Here is an 18,458-nt window from a genome sequence, read left to right as displayed (position 1 = left end):
ATTAGAAAATTTTTAAATACCTTTCTCAATTAATGATTCATGGATATAAAAAATTAATTGCAGATTTGAACAACTTACTTAAGCTTGCTTTAATGAACACTGCATGCTGTGGAATACACAAACACACAAAAACTGAACATGTACTAGACTGCAAAGTACAGGTTAACACATTTCAAAGAATCAATGTCCTAGAGACCATTTTCTCTGACCACAGTGCAATTAATTTAGAAATAAATAATACAAATATAAATTCTTAATATATAAATATACTTTATATAAAACCCTCCATGCATTTTAAATTATCCATCCTTTTAAAAAAGCAGTAGGACAGGGCTTCCCTGGTGGCACAGTGGTTGAGAGTCTGCCTGCCGATGCAGGGGACACGGGTTCGTGCCCCGGTCCGGGAAGATCCCACATGCCGCGGAGCAGCCATGGCCGCTGAGCCTGCGCGTCTGGAGGCTGTGCTCTGCAACGGGAGAGGCCACAACAGTGAGAGGCCCGCGTACCACAAAAAAAAAAAAAAAGCAGTAGGGCAAAGAAGAAATCATACTAGAAGTTTAAAATGCTCACCAACTCAATGATAATGGAAATACCACCAATCAAAATCTGTGGAATTGCAATGAAATTGATATTTAAAGGGAAATTTATCTTTATAAATGCTTATGTTAGAAAAGAACAAAAGCTGAAAGTGGAGTAGCTATGCATTTAACTTAAAAAACAGAAAAGGAATATTAGAATCAACAAAGAAACTAAGGAGATAAGAATTAGAATTAGGGAAGATAAGAACAAAATTCAATAAATCAGAAAACAGTTACGATAGAATCAAAGAAATCAGAAGCTGATACTTTGAAAAGATTAAGAAAAAGAGACATTCTACTTGATAGTGAACAGGAAAATAAAGATGACACAAATAATACTGAAACACAAAAGTGGACACAGCTGCAAACACAATAAAGTTTGTATAGACTTTTTAAAAAGAGTACTATGAACTTTATACCAGTAAATTTGAAAACTTAGAAGAAGTTGACAAAATCCTAGAAAAATAGAATTCACCAAAAGTCACTCAAGAAGAAATAGGAAACCTAAATAATATGATAACTATTACAGATACATAATCAGTGGTTTAAAATCTTCCCATGGAGAAAACAACTGATCCAGGTGATTTTAGAGCCGAATTCTCTTAAACTAAACTTTCAAGGATCATATCACACTACCCTTCAAGAGAATGGAAAAAGAACTATTTCTCCAAGTCATTCGAATAAGGCCAATATAACCCTAATACCAAAAGAATTTGTGAAGGAAATTATAAACCTATTTCGTTCATTAAAATACACATCAAAATCTTAAAGAGAATTATTGGAAATCTGAATTTGTAAGTGTATTTTTTTAACAGATAAAACTCAGTTACCAATCTGAGTTTATTCCAGATATGCAGAAGTAGTTTCACATTGTATACCTGTAAATGTCATCACCAAATCGTTAGCAAAATACAGGAGAAAATTCATATGATAAATTCTGTAGATGCAAGGGAAAAAAAATCACTTAGTAATGTTCAGTGCCTCCTTATGATAAAAATTCAGAAACTAAGATCAGAACAGAATTTCCTTGCCCTCATAAAAACTGTCTAAAAAAAAATAGAAATCATTTCAATAAGGAAGCATTAAAAAAAATTCCCCCTTAAGATCAGGAGCAAGACAGGTTGCACCATTTCTGTAGCCATTGGGGGGGAAGTATTAGCATGGCAGGATGGGAGAATAATAAAAGGCAGAAAAATAAAAGAAGTTGTAAAGGAAGAGACACCGAAAAGGAAAGAACCAAACTAGGAAAATATATTTATAGTATAAAGTCTTAATGTGCAGAATGTATAAAGAACTCCTAGGGCCTCCCTGGTGGCGCAGTGGTTGAGAGTCCGCCTGCCGATGCAAGGGATGCGGGTTCGTGCCCCGGTCCGGGAAGATCCCACATGCCGTGGAGCAGCTGGGCCCGTGAGCCATGGCCTCTGAGCCTGCGCATCCAGAGCCTGTGCTCCACAACAGGAGAGGCCACAACAGTGAGAGGCCCGCGTACCGCAAAAAAAAAAAAAGAACTCCTAGACATCAGTAAGAAAAACTGACAGTCTGATTGCAAAATCACCAAAACATTGAGCAGGTAATTCAATGAAGAAGAAATATTAATGGTGAATAAAAATATCAAAAGATGCTTACTTACATCATTAGTAATCAGGGGCGTGTACATTAAGATTACAAGGAGGTATCATCTTTTACCCACCCATCGGATTAGCAAATATTAAGAAATATGACAATGTCAGGTGTTTTGGAGGATATAAATCCGTTCTTACACACTGCTGGTTGAGGTGGATATTACCCAAGTATTAATTAATAAGAGAAAAATTAGTGGCATATTCGTACATGGAGTATTACATAGCAATGGTAATGAATGAGCCACAGCTACATGCAAAAGCATGGATGAACCTTAAAGATAGAATATTGAGTGAGAACAACTATTCCTGGGAAAATGTGTATGATACCTATTTCATAAAGCTTAAAAACAAGCAGTAGTAAATATCTTGTTTAAGTATGCAAAAATAGTGAAAACATCTTTCAAAAAGCAATGGAGGTGGGCTTCCCTGGTGGCACAGTAGTTAAGAATCCGCCTGCCAATTCAGGGGACACGGGTTCAATCCCTGGTCCAAGAGGATCCCACGAGCCGTGGAGCAGCTGGGCCCATGCGCTGCAACTGCTGAGCCTGCACTCTAGAGCCAGCGAGCCACAACTACTGAGCCTGCGTGCCACAACTGTTGAGGCCCACACGCCTGAAGCCCCTGCTCCGCAACAAGAGAAGCCACCACAATGAGAAGCCCGTGCACTGCAATGAAGAGTCGCCCCAGCTCGCTGCAACTAGAGAAAGCCCGCGTGCACAGCAACAAAGACCCAACGCAGCCAAAAATTTAAAAAATAATAATAATAAATATTTTTTAAAATTAAAAAAAAAAAGCAATAGAGGGACTTCCCTGGTGGTCCAGTGGTTAAGAATCCTCCTTGCAATGCAGGGGACGCCGGTTCAATCCCTGGTTGGGGAACTAGGATCCCGCATGCCATGGGGCATGCACACCACAACTAGAGAGCCCATGTGCCACAACAAAATATCTGGTGTGCTGCAACCAAGACCCAACGCAGCCCAAAAAAATGAATAAATAAATAAATATTAAAAAAAAGAAAAATGCAGTGGAATGACAACAGCATCAACAAGATAGTACTTTGCTCTGTGGTCAGGCCAAGGGGATAGGAAAAGTGTAGAAAACAAGGTATATGCTAGTCAGTCGTAATATTCTAGTTCCTGGCTTAAGTGGTGGGTTTATGAATGTTCAGTATAATATGCTTTATAACTAAAATAGATTGTATATATTTTGCATTTGAAAAAAAGAAATTAAAAAGTAAAGGGAATTGAAGGTGAGAAAATGGAGATACCCAATTCTTTACTAAAGGGAAGGGATTACAGGTGGATTTTGGGCCTAGAAAAGTGTTGTTCTCACCCCTAAAAACCTAAAAGCATGATTGTTTGCTTGTAGGATGTTCAAGAAGAAAGTAATTAACTGATAATTGTAGCAAAGATAAAGTGAAGTTCTTGAGAAGATAAGAAGATGAAAAGGGATCCATAGCTCAGGGAGAGGGTCTATAGGAGCAGAGACTCCTCCATTGTAACTAGTGGAAAGGTAACAGGTAGGTACAAGTGTAGGTGAGTCTGTAGATTTGCTGCTGGGAAGAAAAGATGAGTCTCAAGTGACTTCAGTATTCTCATTGTTACTAGATGTTGAGAGATGGGGAGGATAGGAAGGTGACATTTAATAAGAAAAGGTGGGAAATGGGCTTTCAGAGAACCAGGCAACAGACTTACTAGGTAGACACTTAGTAATTGCTGGACAGTATTAAGTGTCCATTTGAGATTTATGTTTTTGAATTTAAAGTTAAATTAGAGACATCACACTTTTGTATTTTTCTTTAGGCTTTTCCAGCTGTTCTGGTGACTTTACAAACTTTTAATGTAAATACTCTTAACAATTTTTAGTAAAAATTTAATAATAAAATTTTTCTATTAATCAATGCTAAATATATTAGACTAAAGAAACAATTCTTCAAATTAAGTGTTGGGAATCCATCTTTGCAACTGGATGCCATGAAATCCATGCAAAGGATTTGCAACAGGGTACCCTTGATTTTGTAAGCTGTAATTCCCTTTAGGCTTTTTTGACTCTTAAGTCAAATTTCATTTACTTTCTTCTGTACTTTACCTCCACGATAGGGATTAGAAATCTTAAACATTTGCTATACAATTAGTATTATTAAAAATGAGCTTATATCTAAAGCTTAGCAAGTACTTAAATGTATGTGTGTCTTGTTATAAAATGAAAACCAGTTAGTTAAATACCATTTAACTAGGAATGTTTATTATGCTGTCCAGAATTTTATAAAATAAATTTCTTATAATATAGCTATATTACTTTAAAATGTTGGTATTAACCTGAAGATTTAATATTCTGTGCTGTTTTTAATGGATACTCAAATTGCTGATTTTATTAGCTAAAGGAAGCCACTCAGATTTGTAAAATCAGAGTAGTTAGTGTTTTCAGGGATTTAATTTGATTTGTCTGCCTTTCAGAAATTCTACGATGCATGATTATATAATAACATATTTTAAAACTTTTTAATGAAAATTTCTTTAAGATACCCAATAGTATTAGTTTATTGGTATATCTTAATACTTTTAATATTGCTATTCCAGTAATGTTATTAAATTTAGTTTCTGTTATTGAAAAATAGAGATCTTTAATCATGAAGCATAAATCATAAAGGGAGCAACAGTCTATTTATCTGAAGCTTTGAAGTAACAGTATGGCCTGTAATTAAGAGAATATCATGTGGGTGGTCTTCTAGGATTTTCACTGGAGGTAGGTTGTGCAGATACCTGATGGGGCATTTTTGGCTTCCTGTTACGGCAGCAGCATTCATTTCCTCCAAACTGTGCTGAAATTGCTCAAAAGGAAAGAACAGATTGGCAATTTCCCTTCCCAGGTGAAATACTTGTGACGTTGGTAGTAGTGGCAGTAGGGCTTCTGCATCTTCCATCTACTGGGTTACTTTTTTAGACTTGACCATTTGGAGGTATGATTAAATAATATGTCTTTTTAAGTCTCATAAATTACTGTGTAACATTGTAATGACATTTTGTTGATTTTTGAATTACCAAAATGAAGAAAGGGCCTTGGAGGTCTAAATTTTTGTGAATGTGTTACTTATGGTGTGTGTGTGATATGGGCATATGTGTATATATATAGGGAGGAAGAAAACAGAGATTGCTGAAATGTTTTCAAGATTTTTTAAGCATCTAAACTTACATTATATACTTACATTCCCATGGGGATATTTGTTTCTCTTGTTAGCTACACAAAATGAAAGATACTTTTGACCCTATTATTCAGAATCTCTTTTTTTTTTTTAAGATCAAAATTCCTTTTGTTATAGTTTCAAGACAACTCTGGCCCAGCACATGGCTACTCTTCTAGCCTGATAAGTTTTGTGTTAAATGGTGAATGAACTTTATGTAACATGTTGAAAGCATATGCTAAACAGCACTTATTTTCTGTTTCTGTAACTGTGTTATAATGAGTCGTGAAAGACAATCAAATGTTTAAGCAAAATATGTAGCCAAGAATTGTTTATATAGTAAAAGTATTAATGACATTTTTGTTTATTGATTCAGAATTATTTCTTATTTTAGTTTCCTTCTTTGAATTTAAAAAACTCATAAATTAATGTTTATTTCTTATACTGAATCATTTTCACCAATGTATTTGAGTTTTATGTTATGTATCTGAAGTACAGAGTAACAGAGTCATTTTTTTTTTTTTTTTTTTTTTGCGGTACGCGGGCCTCTCACTGTTGTGGCCTCTCCCGTTGTGGAGCACAGGCTCCAGACGAGCAGGCTCAGCAGCCATGGCTCACAGGCCCAGCCGCTCCGCGGCATGTGGGATCTTCCTGGACCGGGGCACGAACCCGTGTCCCCTGCATCGGCAGGTGGACTCTCAACCACTGTGCTACCAGGGAAGCCCACAGAGTCATTTTGATGGCTGTATAATAGGAAACAGAAATGTATTTAGAAATAACAGACATTTCCAAGGACTATTCTGGGCTTAATCTCTAAATTATTCAACTTTTAAAAAATTATTTTTCAAGGATTTATTATTACATTTGCAACACAGAGAGAGAGAGTACCTATGATGTGTCAAGCACTTGTTACAGGAAGTGAGGCTACAATGATGAGAGACAACATTGTATGCCCTTGAGAAGTTCCCAGTCTAGGAGAAGACAAATGAGTCACCAGAAGAGTTACAGTACAATGTGGCAAGTACTCTCATAAAAGTGTGAAGAGAGATGTGCTGCTTAGGAATTTTTAGTTTGATTTTGTATTTTAAAACCATTTGAGGCTTAATTTTTCATTGGACCTAATTATTATGCATGAAAATAAAGCATCTACTATCTTTATGTATTAGACATTAAAAATTTAACAAAATAAGCACATTTTGTTATGCTAATTTCTCTAATTTTACGAGACTAAATCTTATAAATGTGTTATTCTGAAGTGTAGTTTAGGATCTGAAATTAAAGAAACATTTATGAATTTAGCTATACAAAGAGATACTGTTTCTTTGTATTTAAAATGTGTTGATTCTTGTATGTGGGCATTATCTGCATCTCTTTCATAAATATTTTTATCCCTCAAGTTAAATTTGCACATTAGAATGAATAGAATTCTAATTAGAGTTGTTCTTCAAGTTGAAATACATAAATTGTTGTATAACATTATTTCTCATCTTAAAACCCAAACTAAAATTAAACTTTGCCAAGACTATATTTAACCTCCTTTTGATATAGTAAAAGGTATTTTTTTGTTAAATAAAATGAAAAAGAAAATCCTACCAGTATAATTTATTTATAAATGGTCATTGCAGCCTTGAAATACCTTTTTTTTCTTATATAATTATTAATATTTCTCAATTTGGTCTTTGTGTCCAGATTTTTGGTGTTTTGACTTTTCTGTAAGTGTTTTCTTTAATGTGTATGTTGTGAAATTTAACAATCTGTTTATCTTTGGCTTCAAGGTTTTGCATAATGTTTAAAATGACACTGAGATTTTTGTAAAAATGTCTCTCCTGATTCTTCTTGTACTTTTTTTGTTTAGTGGTGTTGAGGATGGACATGCATTTTTTTAAAAGTAGATATGGAATTTATTTAAGACTAAATAATGACATAGAGATTTAACTCCCTCCCTCCAGGTGGATACCCAGTTGTCTCAATATCATTTATCGAGTGATCCTTTTCCTTATATTTTTGAAATACTTCTTTCATCTTTCTTATTTTCTTTATTGATTTCTCTGTCCCTGTTTCTGTGAGCTTATTTTCTAGTGGGAGAATGACTAACAGTAAACAAATAAGAAAATGATAAGTAAAAGTAAGTTCTATAATGAAAACAAGAAGAATGACATATAGTCAGTGACTGGTGATCTACTTAAAATGAGTGGTCAAGACAGGCTTCCCTGAAAGAAGTGACATTTACTCTGAAAACCAAGGAAGGAGGCTGTGCAAAACTCTGGTGAAAGTACATTTCAGGTAGAGGAAACGGCCCCAAGGTGAATGACCTCCATGTGCTCCAAGAGAAGAAAGAATAGTAGGAGTATAGTGAATGAGGGATGGGGGAAGAGCAGTGAGGAACATAGGAAGAGTTGGAAAAGAGGGCTGAGGGGAAAGCATGTATAATGTAGAGATTTGTAGGCCGGGCTGAGCACTTGGGTTTTATTTTAACTGTGAAGGGAAACTACTCAAGATCAGGGCTTAAAGATTCAGATTGTCTAGGATGAGTTTTTCTTATTTTTCTCCTGCAAAAGAGGAAATATAGGAACATAGTATGTATATCAAATAAATAGGTTATTATGTAATTAGGAGCTATTTCTATATACATATGACTCTATAACAAATTTGCTTCCCTTTTAAATAATTTTACATTTTAAAGAAAACAGATTTTTAGAATCATCTAAGTACCAAGAATTTAGAACTCAAAGAATAAAGTATCTACTTGCACTAAATAGAACTCTTTAAAGAAAAAATTTATGATGTGTTTTAAAAATAATATTTTTTCTTCCATTAAAATGTTTGTATTAGGGAACAGACATCCTTGGAAGAAGGAGAAATTCCTTGGTTACAGTACAATGAAGTCAATGAAAGCAGCAGTGATGAAGGAAATGAGCCTGCCAACGAATTTGCACAGCCAGAAGCTTTCATGTTGGATGGTAACAATAACCTTGAGGATGACTCCAGTGTGAGTGAAGACTTGGATGTGGACTGGAGGTATGTAGCACAGTGTGTTTACCATCCTTAATTGATCATTGAGTAGAATTTGTTTTTGATTCTGAAGTATGAAAACTGAATATTTGATAATCAGCTAAGAAATAGCTCAATTTTCTCATCTGTCAGTCTTCCTCTCCCTCAAAGCTCATTTCAGGTGTCACTTCATACGTGAACTTCTTTCTTACTCCAGTCATGACCTCTTCCTTCTTTGACCGTTAGCTCTGTGGAAGCTTACTTTATATCCTAGTTATTTATACAATTAATGGTTTGAGGATTCCGACTTTTAAATTTGGCTTTTTTAAAAAAAATTTTTTATACAACAAATGCATGTCATGTATCCCAATCTCCTTAATATAACACTTAGTATAATCCTTTAAAAATAAAAAGTCCATGATGAATACTACCTGAAGAATTTCAAAACCTGTGATTGAATCATAAGACTATAGTTTTCCTTCTTCATATGCAAAATATGGAAAATATAATTGTACCTTCTCAGAAATGTTGAATGTATTAAATTTACTTTATGCTGACAAAGAACAGTGAGCTTCAAATAAAAGTAACATATAAATTAAATGGATTATAGAATTGTTATGGCTCATGATATAATGATCAGAATTTAACTGTTTTGGTTTATAAACTTAGACTTATTTTTCAAGTGTGCAGTAACCCTCTGGAAGCAGCTAGTTATTGAGATATAGAGGGAATGTTCCAACTAATCCCTTTTTGTTACTTTTTCTGGAAAAATCATGACTTGGTACTACCCTCGTTTTCATCTCTGCACAGATATATTTTTAAGAATTTGTCTTGTTTTTCCAGTTAAAATTCCATTACAGAAAATTTAGAAAAATAAAGGTAAGAAAAACTCATTCATACCCCTGGTAACCCTGCAAGTTTCTAGAACTTATGTTTTTAAGGCCTGCTTTGTGTCTTCAGTTTCTCTTTCTGAGTGTTTAGTTACTTCTTTGTACTTCTCCAAATTGTTCCAGACATGAAACTCAACATCTCCATGAATTCCTCCTTACTGTTTCCTTTTCTCACTCCCTAGGGGAAGAAAAAAATTATATGTTCAGAGCAGACTCTTATTGACCATGTTGTGGAAGTAGAAGTGGGGTTTCCTTACAGCCACACAATTTGTAATTCCATCCTAAATATTCTCCTCCAAAACCTATTTTCTGTCTTCCCAAACATTGTGGAAAATCAGTGGCTTCACCTAGTCCTAGTCTTGGTGATCTTGACACCCCCTTCATCTCTTCCCTCTTTTATGTCTGCCCATTCCCCTGTTACTGAACTCCTTGTTAATTCTGATGTCTTCTCTGATGACATTATACAAAGTCATTACAGTGCTCAGCAGGTGACAGAATTGCCTATTTAGTGTCATCTATGTGTGTTGGGAAGCAGTTATGGTTTTATATGAGGAATTACGTTCTTTTGCACATTTTTGAAATTTTATGAATATAATTTTTACAGCTCCATTATATAGGTGCTCCATCCTATAGATGCACTAAAATTTAATTATTTCCCCATTGAAATAGTGCAGTAAACTTCCCCCCCATAAAACTTGATTTGTACTTCAGTTTATTTCTTTAGGACAGATTAGCAAGAGGTGACATTACTGAGATGTGTGATATTTTTTAAGATCTTGATGTATTGGATATATTTCTAAGTAACTTTCAAAACAGGTTTCACATAAAAAATTTTTTTCTCCACTTGTTTTTGCAGTCCATTGGTCCCACCAGCTTTTTTTTTTTTCTTAATTTACTTATTTTATTTTATTTATTCTTGGCTGCGTTGCTTTTCTCTAGTTGCGGTGAGCGGAGGCTAATCTTTGTCGTGGTGCGCAGGCTTCTCATTGCAGTGGCTTCTCTAGTTGTGGAGCTCGGGCTCTAGGCACGCAGAGAGTGCAGGCTCAGTAGTTGTGGCACACAGGCTTAGTTGCTCCGCGGCATGTGGGATCTTCCCGGACCAGGGCTCGAACCTGTGTCCCCTGCATTGGCAGGCGGATTCTTAACCACTGTGCCAGCAGGGAAGCCCTCACATAAAAATTTGAAGGTATAATCAAGGTCTTTATTGAACAAAATTTAGCTTAAATTTGAAAACTTCTAATTCATTGATGATCTTTCTAAATGTGGCTGTTGTATTAAGATTTTAGAGACATTGCTGGTTGTTCCAAAATTTGGGGAGCTTCAAAGTACTTTTTTTTTTTAATATGGAAAACAATTTAGCATTGATTTTAAGACAAAATTTTTGAAGGTTACTGTTCTGAATTTTGTCTAGATATGGCAATACCTCCTTATTTGCTTTTGTGGTACTCTATTCAATTTATATGGTAGTAGCTAAGTGTTGATAAGGTGAAAATGTGGTTTGATTTTCATATTAAAATAGCATATCATTTTGACAACTAAAAGGAAAAGCCATGACAAACAGCAGCAATTCTTATCTAAAGCCAAAATTTGAGGCACTTTCTTTTCAGTTTTGCCACTGCTTAGGAAAAAATTAAATCCCTTTGTTTTTTTTATTTTAGCTTAAAGGAAAATGGAAAAAGTCCTCTATCAAAAGTTTGTTGGTTTATTTGTTTTGAGTAAGTCACAGAAATATTGTAGAATAACCAGAGAATATTTCATAGATTGGTGTGGTAGGAGTTGATGTGCAGAAAACATAGATTTTGGATTTAGACATATCCCAAATGTACCATTTATTTATTCTTTGATAACAACTTAAGCTTTCTCTTGGCTAGAAATTGGGGTTATAATTATTATTTTTTAATAATTATTAACCTAATAAGAAATCAGGGTTGTAATAATTAACCTAATAAGATTGTGAGAAATTAATTCTTTGTGGATATTAATTACCATGCTTTAATAATAGAATTTTTAAACTCTTTTGAAATTATTTCAGACTTACAGAAAAATGGCAAAAGTAGTACAGGAAATTCCCATATATCTCTAAGATTCCCTAAATGTTAACATTTACCACATTCGTGTTACCATTCTTTCTTTCCTTTCTTTATATTCATATTTTTTTCTGACGCATTTATGTGTAAGTTACAAACATGATGCCTCTTTACTCATAAATAGCCTAGAATGAATTTCATAAAAACAAGGATATTTTCTTATATAGCATAATAAAATTGTCAAAATGAGGAAATTAACACTGATACAGTACCGTTATCTAATCTACACACCTATTCAAATGTCTATAATTGTCCCACTAAGGCCATTTTTGGTCCAATCCAAGACCACCATGTTAGTTAACATGTTTCTTTAGTTTCTTTTAACCTGGAATATTTCCTCAGTCTTCTTTGTCTTTTATAACTTTGACATTTTTAAAAGTACAGGCCATTTATTTTGTAGAATGTCCCTCAGGTTGGTTTTGTCCAATGTCATAATTAGATTCAAGTTACACATTTTTAGCAGGAATACCTTAGAAACAATGTTCTGTTCTTCTCAGTTCATATCAGAAGGCACATGGTGTCGAATTGTCCCATTACTGATGATGTTAATTCTGATCACTTGGTAAAGGTTTTATCTTTCAGATATCATCACTGTACAGTTGCCATTTTTAGCTTTATGTAAGCGTCTAGTGGGAAGATAACCTGTTTCCTTTCAAACTATCAAGCTACCAACTACTAGTTTTAGTGTCCTTTGTGATTGTTGTCTGAGACAGTTATGACCATAGTGTTTACCAAATGAATGATACTAGAATTTTTAATATTAGCTGATTATTCTTAAGTTACCAAATTACAACCAAGTACCATGCTCTGAGTGTCTAGATTTGTTTGGCCTAGAGAAGAAAAGAATTCTTGGGGGATAGTTGACTCCAATCATTTGAAGGAGTTTTTTGCGAAGGGAAAGTGGGCATAGTTTGTGTTGCTTCAGCAGGCAGAACTAGAGCACTTACTTCACATAAGTTTCAAACTTCTATTAGGGCTCTCCCATACTGCATGCACCTGCTTAGAAAGCGGTATGTTTTCAGCACGGAGGAAATGGTTCTACTGTTTCTTGAATGCCTACTCTGGTGCCATCTCTGTGCAAGGCACCTGTGTGCATCTACTCATTTAATTTGTTTTACAGATAAAGAAACAGTAACAGTTAAATAATATTTTCATACTGTTTAAGTATGACTCAGTTAAATGTGACATTAAATTCCTATCTGACTCCAAGACTCTTCCTCTTTGCACTACATTTCACTGATAGATAAATGAGTTCTAGTATTGCAGAGGAGGTTTATTCAGTAATCTTAGTTTTAATTCTAATTCTAAAATCTGTGATTGTAGGAAAATGTCTGTTCCTTTGTACCATGTGATGTCTGCTGATTTCTAGATACTACAAAGCTTTAATATATTCTTCATAGGAGTACTTCTGTATCTCTGGGCAATAGATTTGTAATTTTAATGGTGGCAGAAAGATTGACATCATAACTGTTTTGAGCTAGCATGTGTAACTGGATTTTTCTGACTATGATATTCAGTTTCTGATAGAAATGCGGAAGTCAACAGAAGTTTTCCTTTAGGTAGACAAAATAAGTTCAGTTTTGGAGATCTTGGATTTGAGGTGGTAGGAGTTCATTGAGGTAAAGTGCCCCACAGAAAACTAAAAATGTAGGTCAAGAACTCAAGAGGGATTTTGGAATTAGAGGTTTAGGGATCATCTGTAGAAAGGATAATTGAAGGGGTGGACTTGAATGTAATTGCCAAGGGAACAAGGTTTAGAGAGAAGAGGACTGAGGATATACTTAACGTTTTCTGAATCTTGAAATACTTAGTATTTCTAAGACTAGAGAAAAAGGAGGGATCCATGTATATGTAGGCATGGAGGAAGCAGATAAGGACCAGATTAAGACATAATATTTTTCTTCAAGGGGCTTACAACCCTTCAGAAAAAAATAATAATAATAAAAATGAGCAGTTAGGAGCTAAATCTTTTCAAACTGAATAATAAGGGAAGAGCCCTAGTTTTTAGAAGAATAGAAGAGAGATTAGTGAGATAAACTTGAGAAAATAAAATTTTCTTAAGCCCGAAGTAATTAAGCAGTACAAGGTAAGAGAAGAAAAAGAGGCTTTGACCAATGAAAGAATTAAAATAAATGCAGTATTCTTAACATGTTCTCACCTAAATTTAGATTGGAAACTAAAATAAAGGGGAAAGATATGGTAAAGAATTAGGAGGGAAAAAGTACTACCTTTATCCCAGCCATAAACAGTTCCCAGAGCTAGAACTAGAAACAGAGAATTTTCTTACAAACTTTGTGCAGTGAGTGTGGCAGCCTATTGGGGCTGGGAATGGTATCTTACCTCCATATGCTTAGCATTTAACTCTTCTGTTGGGTTCTTCCTGCCCCTCACCACATGAGATTTATATTAAAATATTTTAAGGTTTTCTGCTTGTAGCATCTTTATTGGCTTGTCAGTATGCTAATATAATTATGTCTTCACTATAAAGGTTTCCCAAATCACGGTTGTACTTTTTTTTCCAGCCTGTTTGACGGCTTTGCAGATGGACTAGGAGTTGCTGAAGCTATTTCTTACGTGGACCCTCAGTTCCTCACTTACATGGCACTAGAAGAACGCTTAGCCCAGGCTATGGAGGTATTTTAGTGCTTATTTTAGTGCTCTGGTACCCATATATAGGTTGGTGGGATGCCAAGTGATAACAATGAAAGGTTTCTTTAACTGCTTTTAAGAAAAGGTGAATAATTTTCTTACCAATTTAATAACAATTACTGAATAATGATTCAGTATGTGTATAGAAATTGTACTTGACATCCTGCCAATTTGCCTAAAATTACAATATTTTCCAGTTTTTACTACAGAATGTAAAGTGTTTGTTTTGCTTGCATTTAGAAAATGTTCTTCCTCTATAGAATTACTGTATACAGGTCTGTGAATCTGAATATTTTATACACACACACACAGGTATATTTGTTAACTGCAATTAAAGATCTCTAAAGATATGTTACAAATCACTTCCCTTTTTTGGTTCTTAAGGCTTCTAAGTCTATCTAGCTGCTTAATGTAGTTAGAAAAGTTATTCCCTTTCATCCCCACACACATACACAGGTTAATAAATGTGGCACATTTGGTGCCTGTTTGTCTTGCCTTCTTTGCTTTATTTGACCAAAACACAACAACTTGTTCATAATTGTATTTGCCTATGGTCAAAAGCCCAAGCATTTTCATGTTTGGGAACTTCCACTGCACTAGTGGATTTTGTTGTAAGAAGTCTTTCTTTAAATCACTATTTCCACAGTGATTTCCAAAGTAGATGAACAGTAATAACGTGAATGAGTCAAAAGTGAGAGAACAAAAATGAAAGAGGGAACTTTCAGGAACACTATAATACCATTTTATCTTGAAATGTAATGAGATTAGAAAGCCCAGTCCTGGTGACGCAGTGGTTGAGAGTCCGTCTGCCGATGCAGGGAACATGGGTTCGCGCCCCGGTCCGGGAAGATCCCACATGCCGTGGAGCGGCTGGACCTGTGAGCCATGGCTGCTGAACCTGCGCATCCGGAGCCTGTGCTCCACAACGGGAGAGGCCACAACAGTGAGAGGCCTGCGTACCGCAAAAAAAAAAAAAAAAAAAGCCCAGTTTAGATTTATAAATTAGGTATTAGGTAGATAGAGAGATCCAGACCTATTTATCTACACGCACATATGCATGCACAGGTACACACACAAGTTAGCTCTGCATTGGTATCACTTTTTTAAGTGTGTGTAATCTTCCATGGAGATCATTGCTGTCAGTTATGCATTATAGTGTATGTTTTTCTCAAAGTGACCATAGCAGAAATACTGTGTATCATGGTGATCATTTTGAAATGTATAGAAATATCAAATCACTATGTAGTGTAACGAACTAATACAGTGTGCTAGGTCAATTATACTTCAAAAACAAACTCAGGAAAAGAATCAGATTTGTGGTTACTAGAGGTGGGGGGTTGGGGGGAGGGGGAATTGGATGAAGGTGGTCAAAAGGCATAAACTTTCAGTTATAAGATAAATAAGTACTAGGGATGTAATGTGCAACATGATAAATATAATTAACACTGCTGTATATTATATATGAAAGTTGTTGAGAGAGTAAATCCTAAGAGTTCTCATCACAAGGAAATAACTTTTTTTCTATTTCTTTAATTTTGCATCTATATTGAGATGATGGGTGCTCACTAAACTTATTGGGATAATCATTTCATGGTGTATGTAAGTCACATCATTATGCTATATATGTTAAACTTACATGGTGCTGTATGTCAATTATATCTCAGTAAAACTGGGAGAAGAAAAGGAAAAATACTATGTACTAGAAGAAAAGTCAGAATATCATGAGACAGGATAATACACTTAGGACTTTTCCCAGATTATATAACTTGCCTTGCCAAATTCTGACACATGGGAAACAGTGGCACAGCATGATAACCTGCATCAGGAATAGAATATATAAAGATTAAGGATCACTAACTTCCTTGAGTTAAAGGCATTTTAAGGGACCACATGGAATATACATCAATATTAGAGTCTGGTTTCACAGTCGTTAAATGATTTGTTTCCATTATTATGCCAGTGGTTTATGATTCCTACAATATGGAGATGTCTTTATAAAGAAGTTTTGAAAATTAAGAGTTTTATTGTTTATTACTAATGGGAACTGTGACATTTGATTGGCATCTTGAAAGAAGAGCGAGAGAGACTGGTCATGAGAGGTCATGCTAGGTGAAGGCATTAGCAGAGTGGACAAAGACAAGAGGAAGGAAAGAATGTAGTATGTCCAGGGAACATAGAGTCTCCACATTGTTGCCTCCTGCTCTCAGGAACCCAGTGGCACTGCCGCTTTCAGTTGTTCTTACCCACCTATCCTTCTGTTTCAGATTAATAGCATTAAATGTCTCCCCTTCTCCGCAGCATAACATATTCTTCAGATTTAGTGCTCAGCTTTATTTTATTTGAATTTGATTGAGACTTGCTTCTCTTCTAGAGAATCAATACAGTTCCTTCTTCCTATCACTCTCTAGAAATCTTTATTTTTCTAGCATGCACTTACTTATTCATTTTGAAAAATGAAACTGAAATAATTTATAATTTAGGATTTTTCCTTTTAAATTTAATACTAACATTCTTTAAATAAAGCAAAAACAAGTAATAAGACAAACTGAGTGCTTTGATTTGTTTTTTTTCTCAGCAGCCCTATCTTTTTCTGTCAGTGGTTGTTTTCATTTCTGTTATTTTTCCAGTACTAGGCTGTTCTTTCTTTTCAGGTAGTAGATACTGGTGAATATATTGGCAATAAACATTTGCCTCATATCTCTGTCTCAGATATGAGGGCAAAATATTTAAGATATTTAACTGTTTGAAAAAATGATTTTAAAGCTTTTTACTCACTCCCAAAGAAATCTTGGGGGAAAAAAAGTATTCCTTTGCACATCTTTACGTTGACATCTAAAATTTTTTGGCATAAATCTTAAGTAATATTATTTACCCTATTATATCACTTTTGCAATAAAAATATGTTCAGGAATTTAAATGTAAAAAAAATGGTTTAGATTGAGTATAAAATGTTTGTTGTGTCTATTGATCAAAAACGAACTGTTATAAAATTTGATAATTACTTAAACATAAAGTAAAATTTTACTAGAAATGTATCTCTTAATGAGATAGAAGCTTTTTTCCCTTCCTAATTACTTTGTGAGTGAATTTTATTCCTAGAATGAGGCATAATTCAGCATCAACTTTATTTCTGTTTTTTATCTTATGAATGTAGATTGAAAATCCTTATTCAAATAAGTAAATTGGTAGGGATGGAAGGAGTTTATCATAGCATTGTCACTGAATTCTTCTCAGATATTACCAAAATCACAAAAACTTGGCAAGTTGTTTAGATCCTCCTATTTTTTTTGAAAGTAGAAAATTGGAAGCCATCTACAAAGATTTCTTATCAGTCATTGTAGTTCAGTTTGACCCCGGTATTTCAGATTGCCCCTTTGAAGGGGGAAGAAGTATGCTTTTATTTATAAAGTGGAAAAACGGTGAGTATAAAAAGGAATGTGGGAACAGGATCAGAAGCAAAGCCCTTTTCCTCCTGCACTGTCTCTTCAGCATCCTCTATGAACAAAGCTTAACATCATGACAACTGTCAGAAGGGAATATATTTAAATGGCCCAAATCCATTTTCACAGAGCTTACAAAAACAGTGAATTTAGATCTGAGAAGCAATAATTGATTATTGGAACAGTCCATATGTTTGACTACTTGGATTCTGTATACACATTTCTACACACATTTCAACTGCCGTCCAACGACAGTCCAGCTATATTTCTACCCAGCAAGATACAGCTATTCTAACAAAAGAAGAAGTTTCACCTTTTCCCCAGAATGAACAGATGAACAGTCCCAAGAGTCATTGTATTCATCGCTGGCTATATTAATTACTTCATAAATTGTCAGTCATACTGAATATTCTCTTATATAAAGATTAAATTGTAAAGTTGACTGCTATATAAAATAAAAATGGGAAGATCGGGAAAAAAGAAAATGGTTAGTAGATACAGATAAATATATACATATAACAAGCAAATAGAAAATATGCAAAGCTACTAGTCCTTGTTTCTGTATTTGGTCACAGGCTGTAATTCATAGCTATAGTGTCTTTCTTCCTTATTTTCTCTGTCATCAGCAAGAATCTCACCTGGTTGGGATTCTTTACTTGGTGGTGTGACCCAAACCTACATTTCTCAAGAGTCTGTGTCCTCAATCATCCTGCCTTTTTTGGCTGCTGTAGTTTTCTGGTAACTTTATACTATTGGGCATAGAAGTACTGAGAGATGTATACTCTATACTTGAAATTATCACAGGATTTTCAAGTAGAGAAAGGCTGGTTTGTGGAGGGTAAGCTACTCCTACTGGTACAAGGAGGCTCAGAGTGACATGGGGATTCAAAATAGTCAGTTTCATCTGAGTTCAACCAGATGTCCCCATTCTAAGTCTCAGAATCCTGTTTTTTAACCAATCAGTGATATAATTTTTGAGAAACTTGACTGAGAATTAATTTAATTTAAAATGTATGTTTG

The 18,458-nt window shown here is 34.7% G+C and overlaps 1 protein-coding gene across 2 annotated transcripts in view; it reads left to right on the top strand.

The window, feature by feature from the left end:
- PJA2 (praja ring finger ubiquitin ligase 2) overlaps positions 1–18,458 on the top strand; it is a 78,866-nt gene that overhangs the window by 46,266 nt on the left and 14,142 nt on the right. For both annotated transcript variants that reach the window (XM_030869908.2, XM_060296091.2), the window contains 2 exons: positions 8,214–8,399; positions 13,872–13,983. In XM_030869908.2, the coding sequence (XP_030725768.1) occupies positions 8,214–8,399; positions 13,872–13,983 (298 nt within the window). The remainder of the gene's footprint in view (positions 1–8,213; positions 8,400–13,871; positions 13,984–18,458) is intronic.

The sequence above is a fragment of the Globicephala melas genome, chromosome 3 (genome assembly GCF_963455315.2).
Source record: "Globicephala melas chromosome 3, mGloMel1.2, whole genome shotgun sequence".
Lineage (NCBI taxonomy): Eukaryota > Metazoa > Chordata > Mammalia > Artiodactyla > Delphinidae > Globicephala > Globicephala melas.
This window is presented reverse-complemented; position numbering and strand designations above follow the sequence as displayed.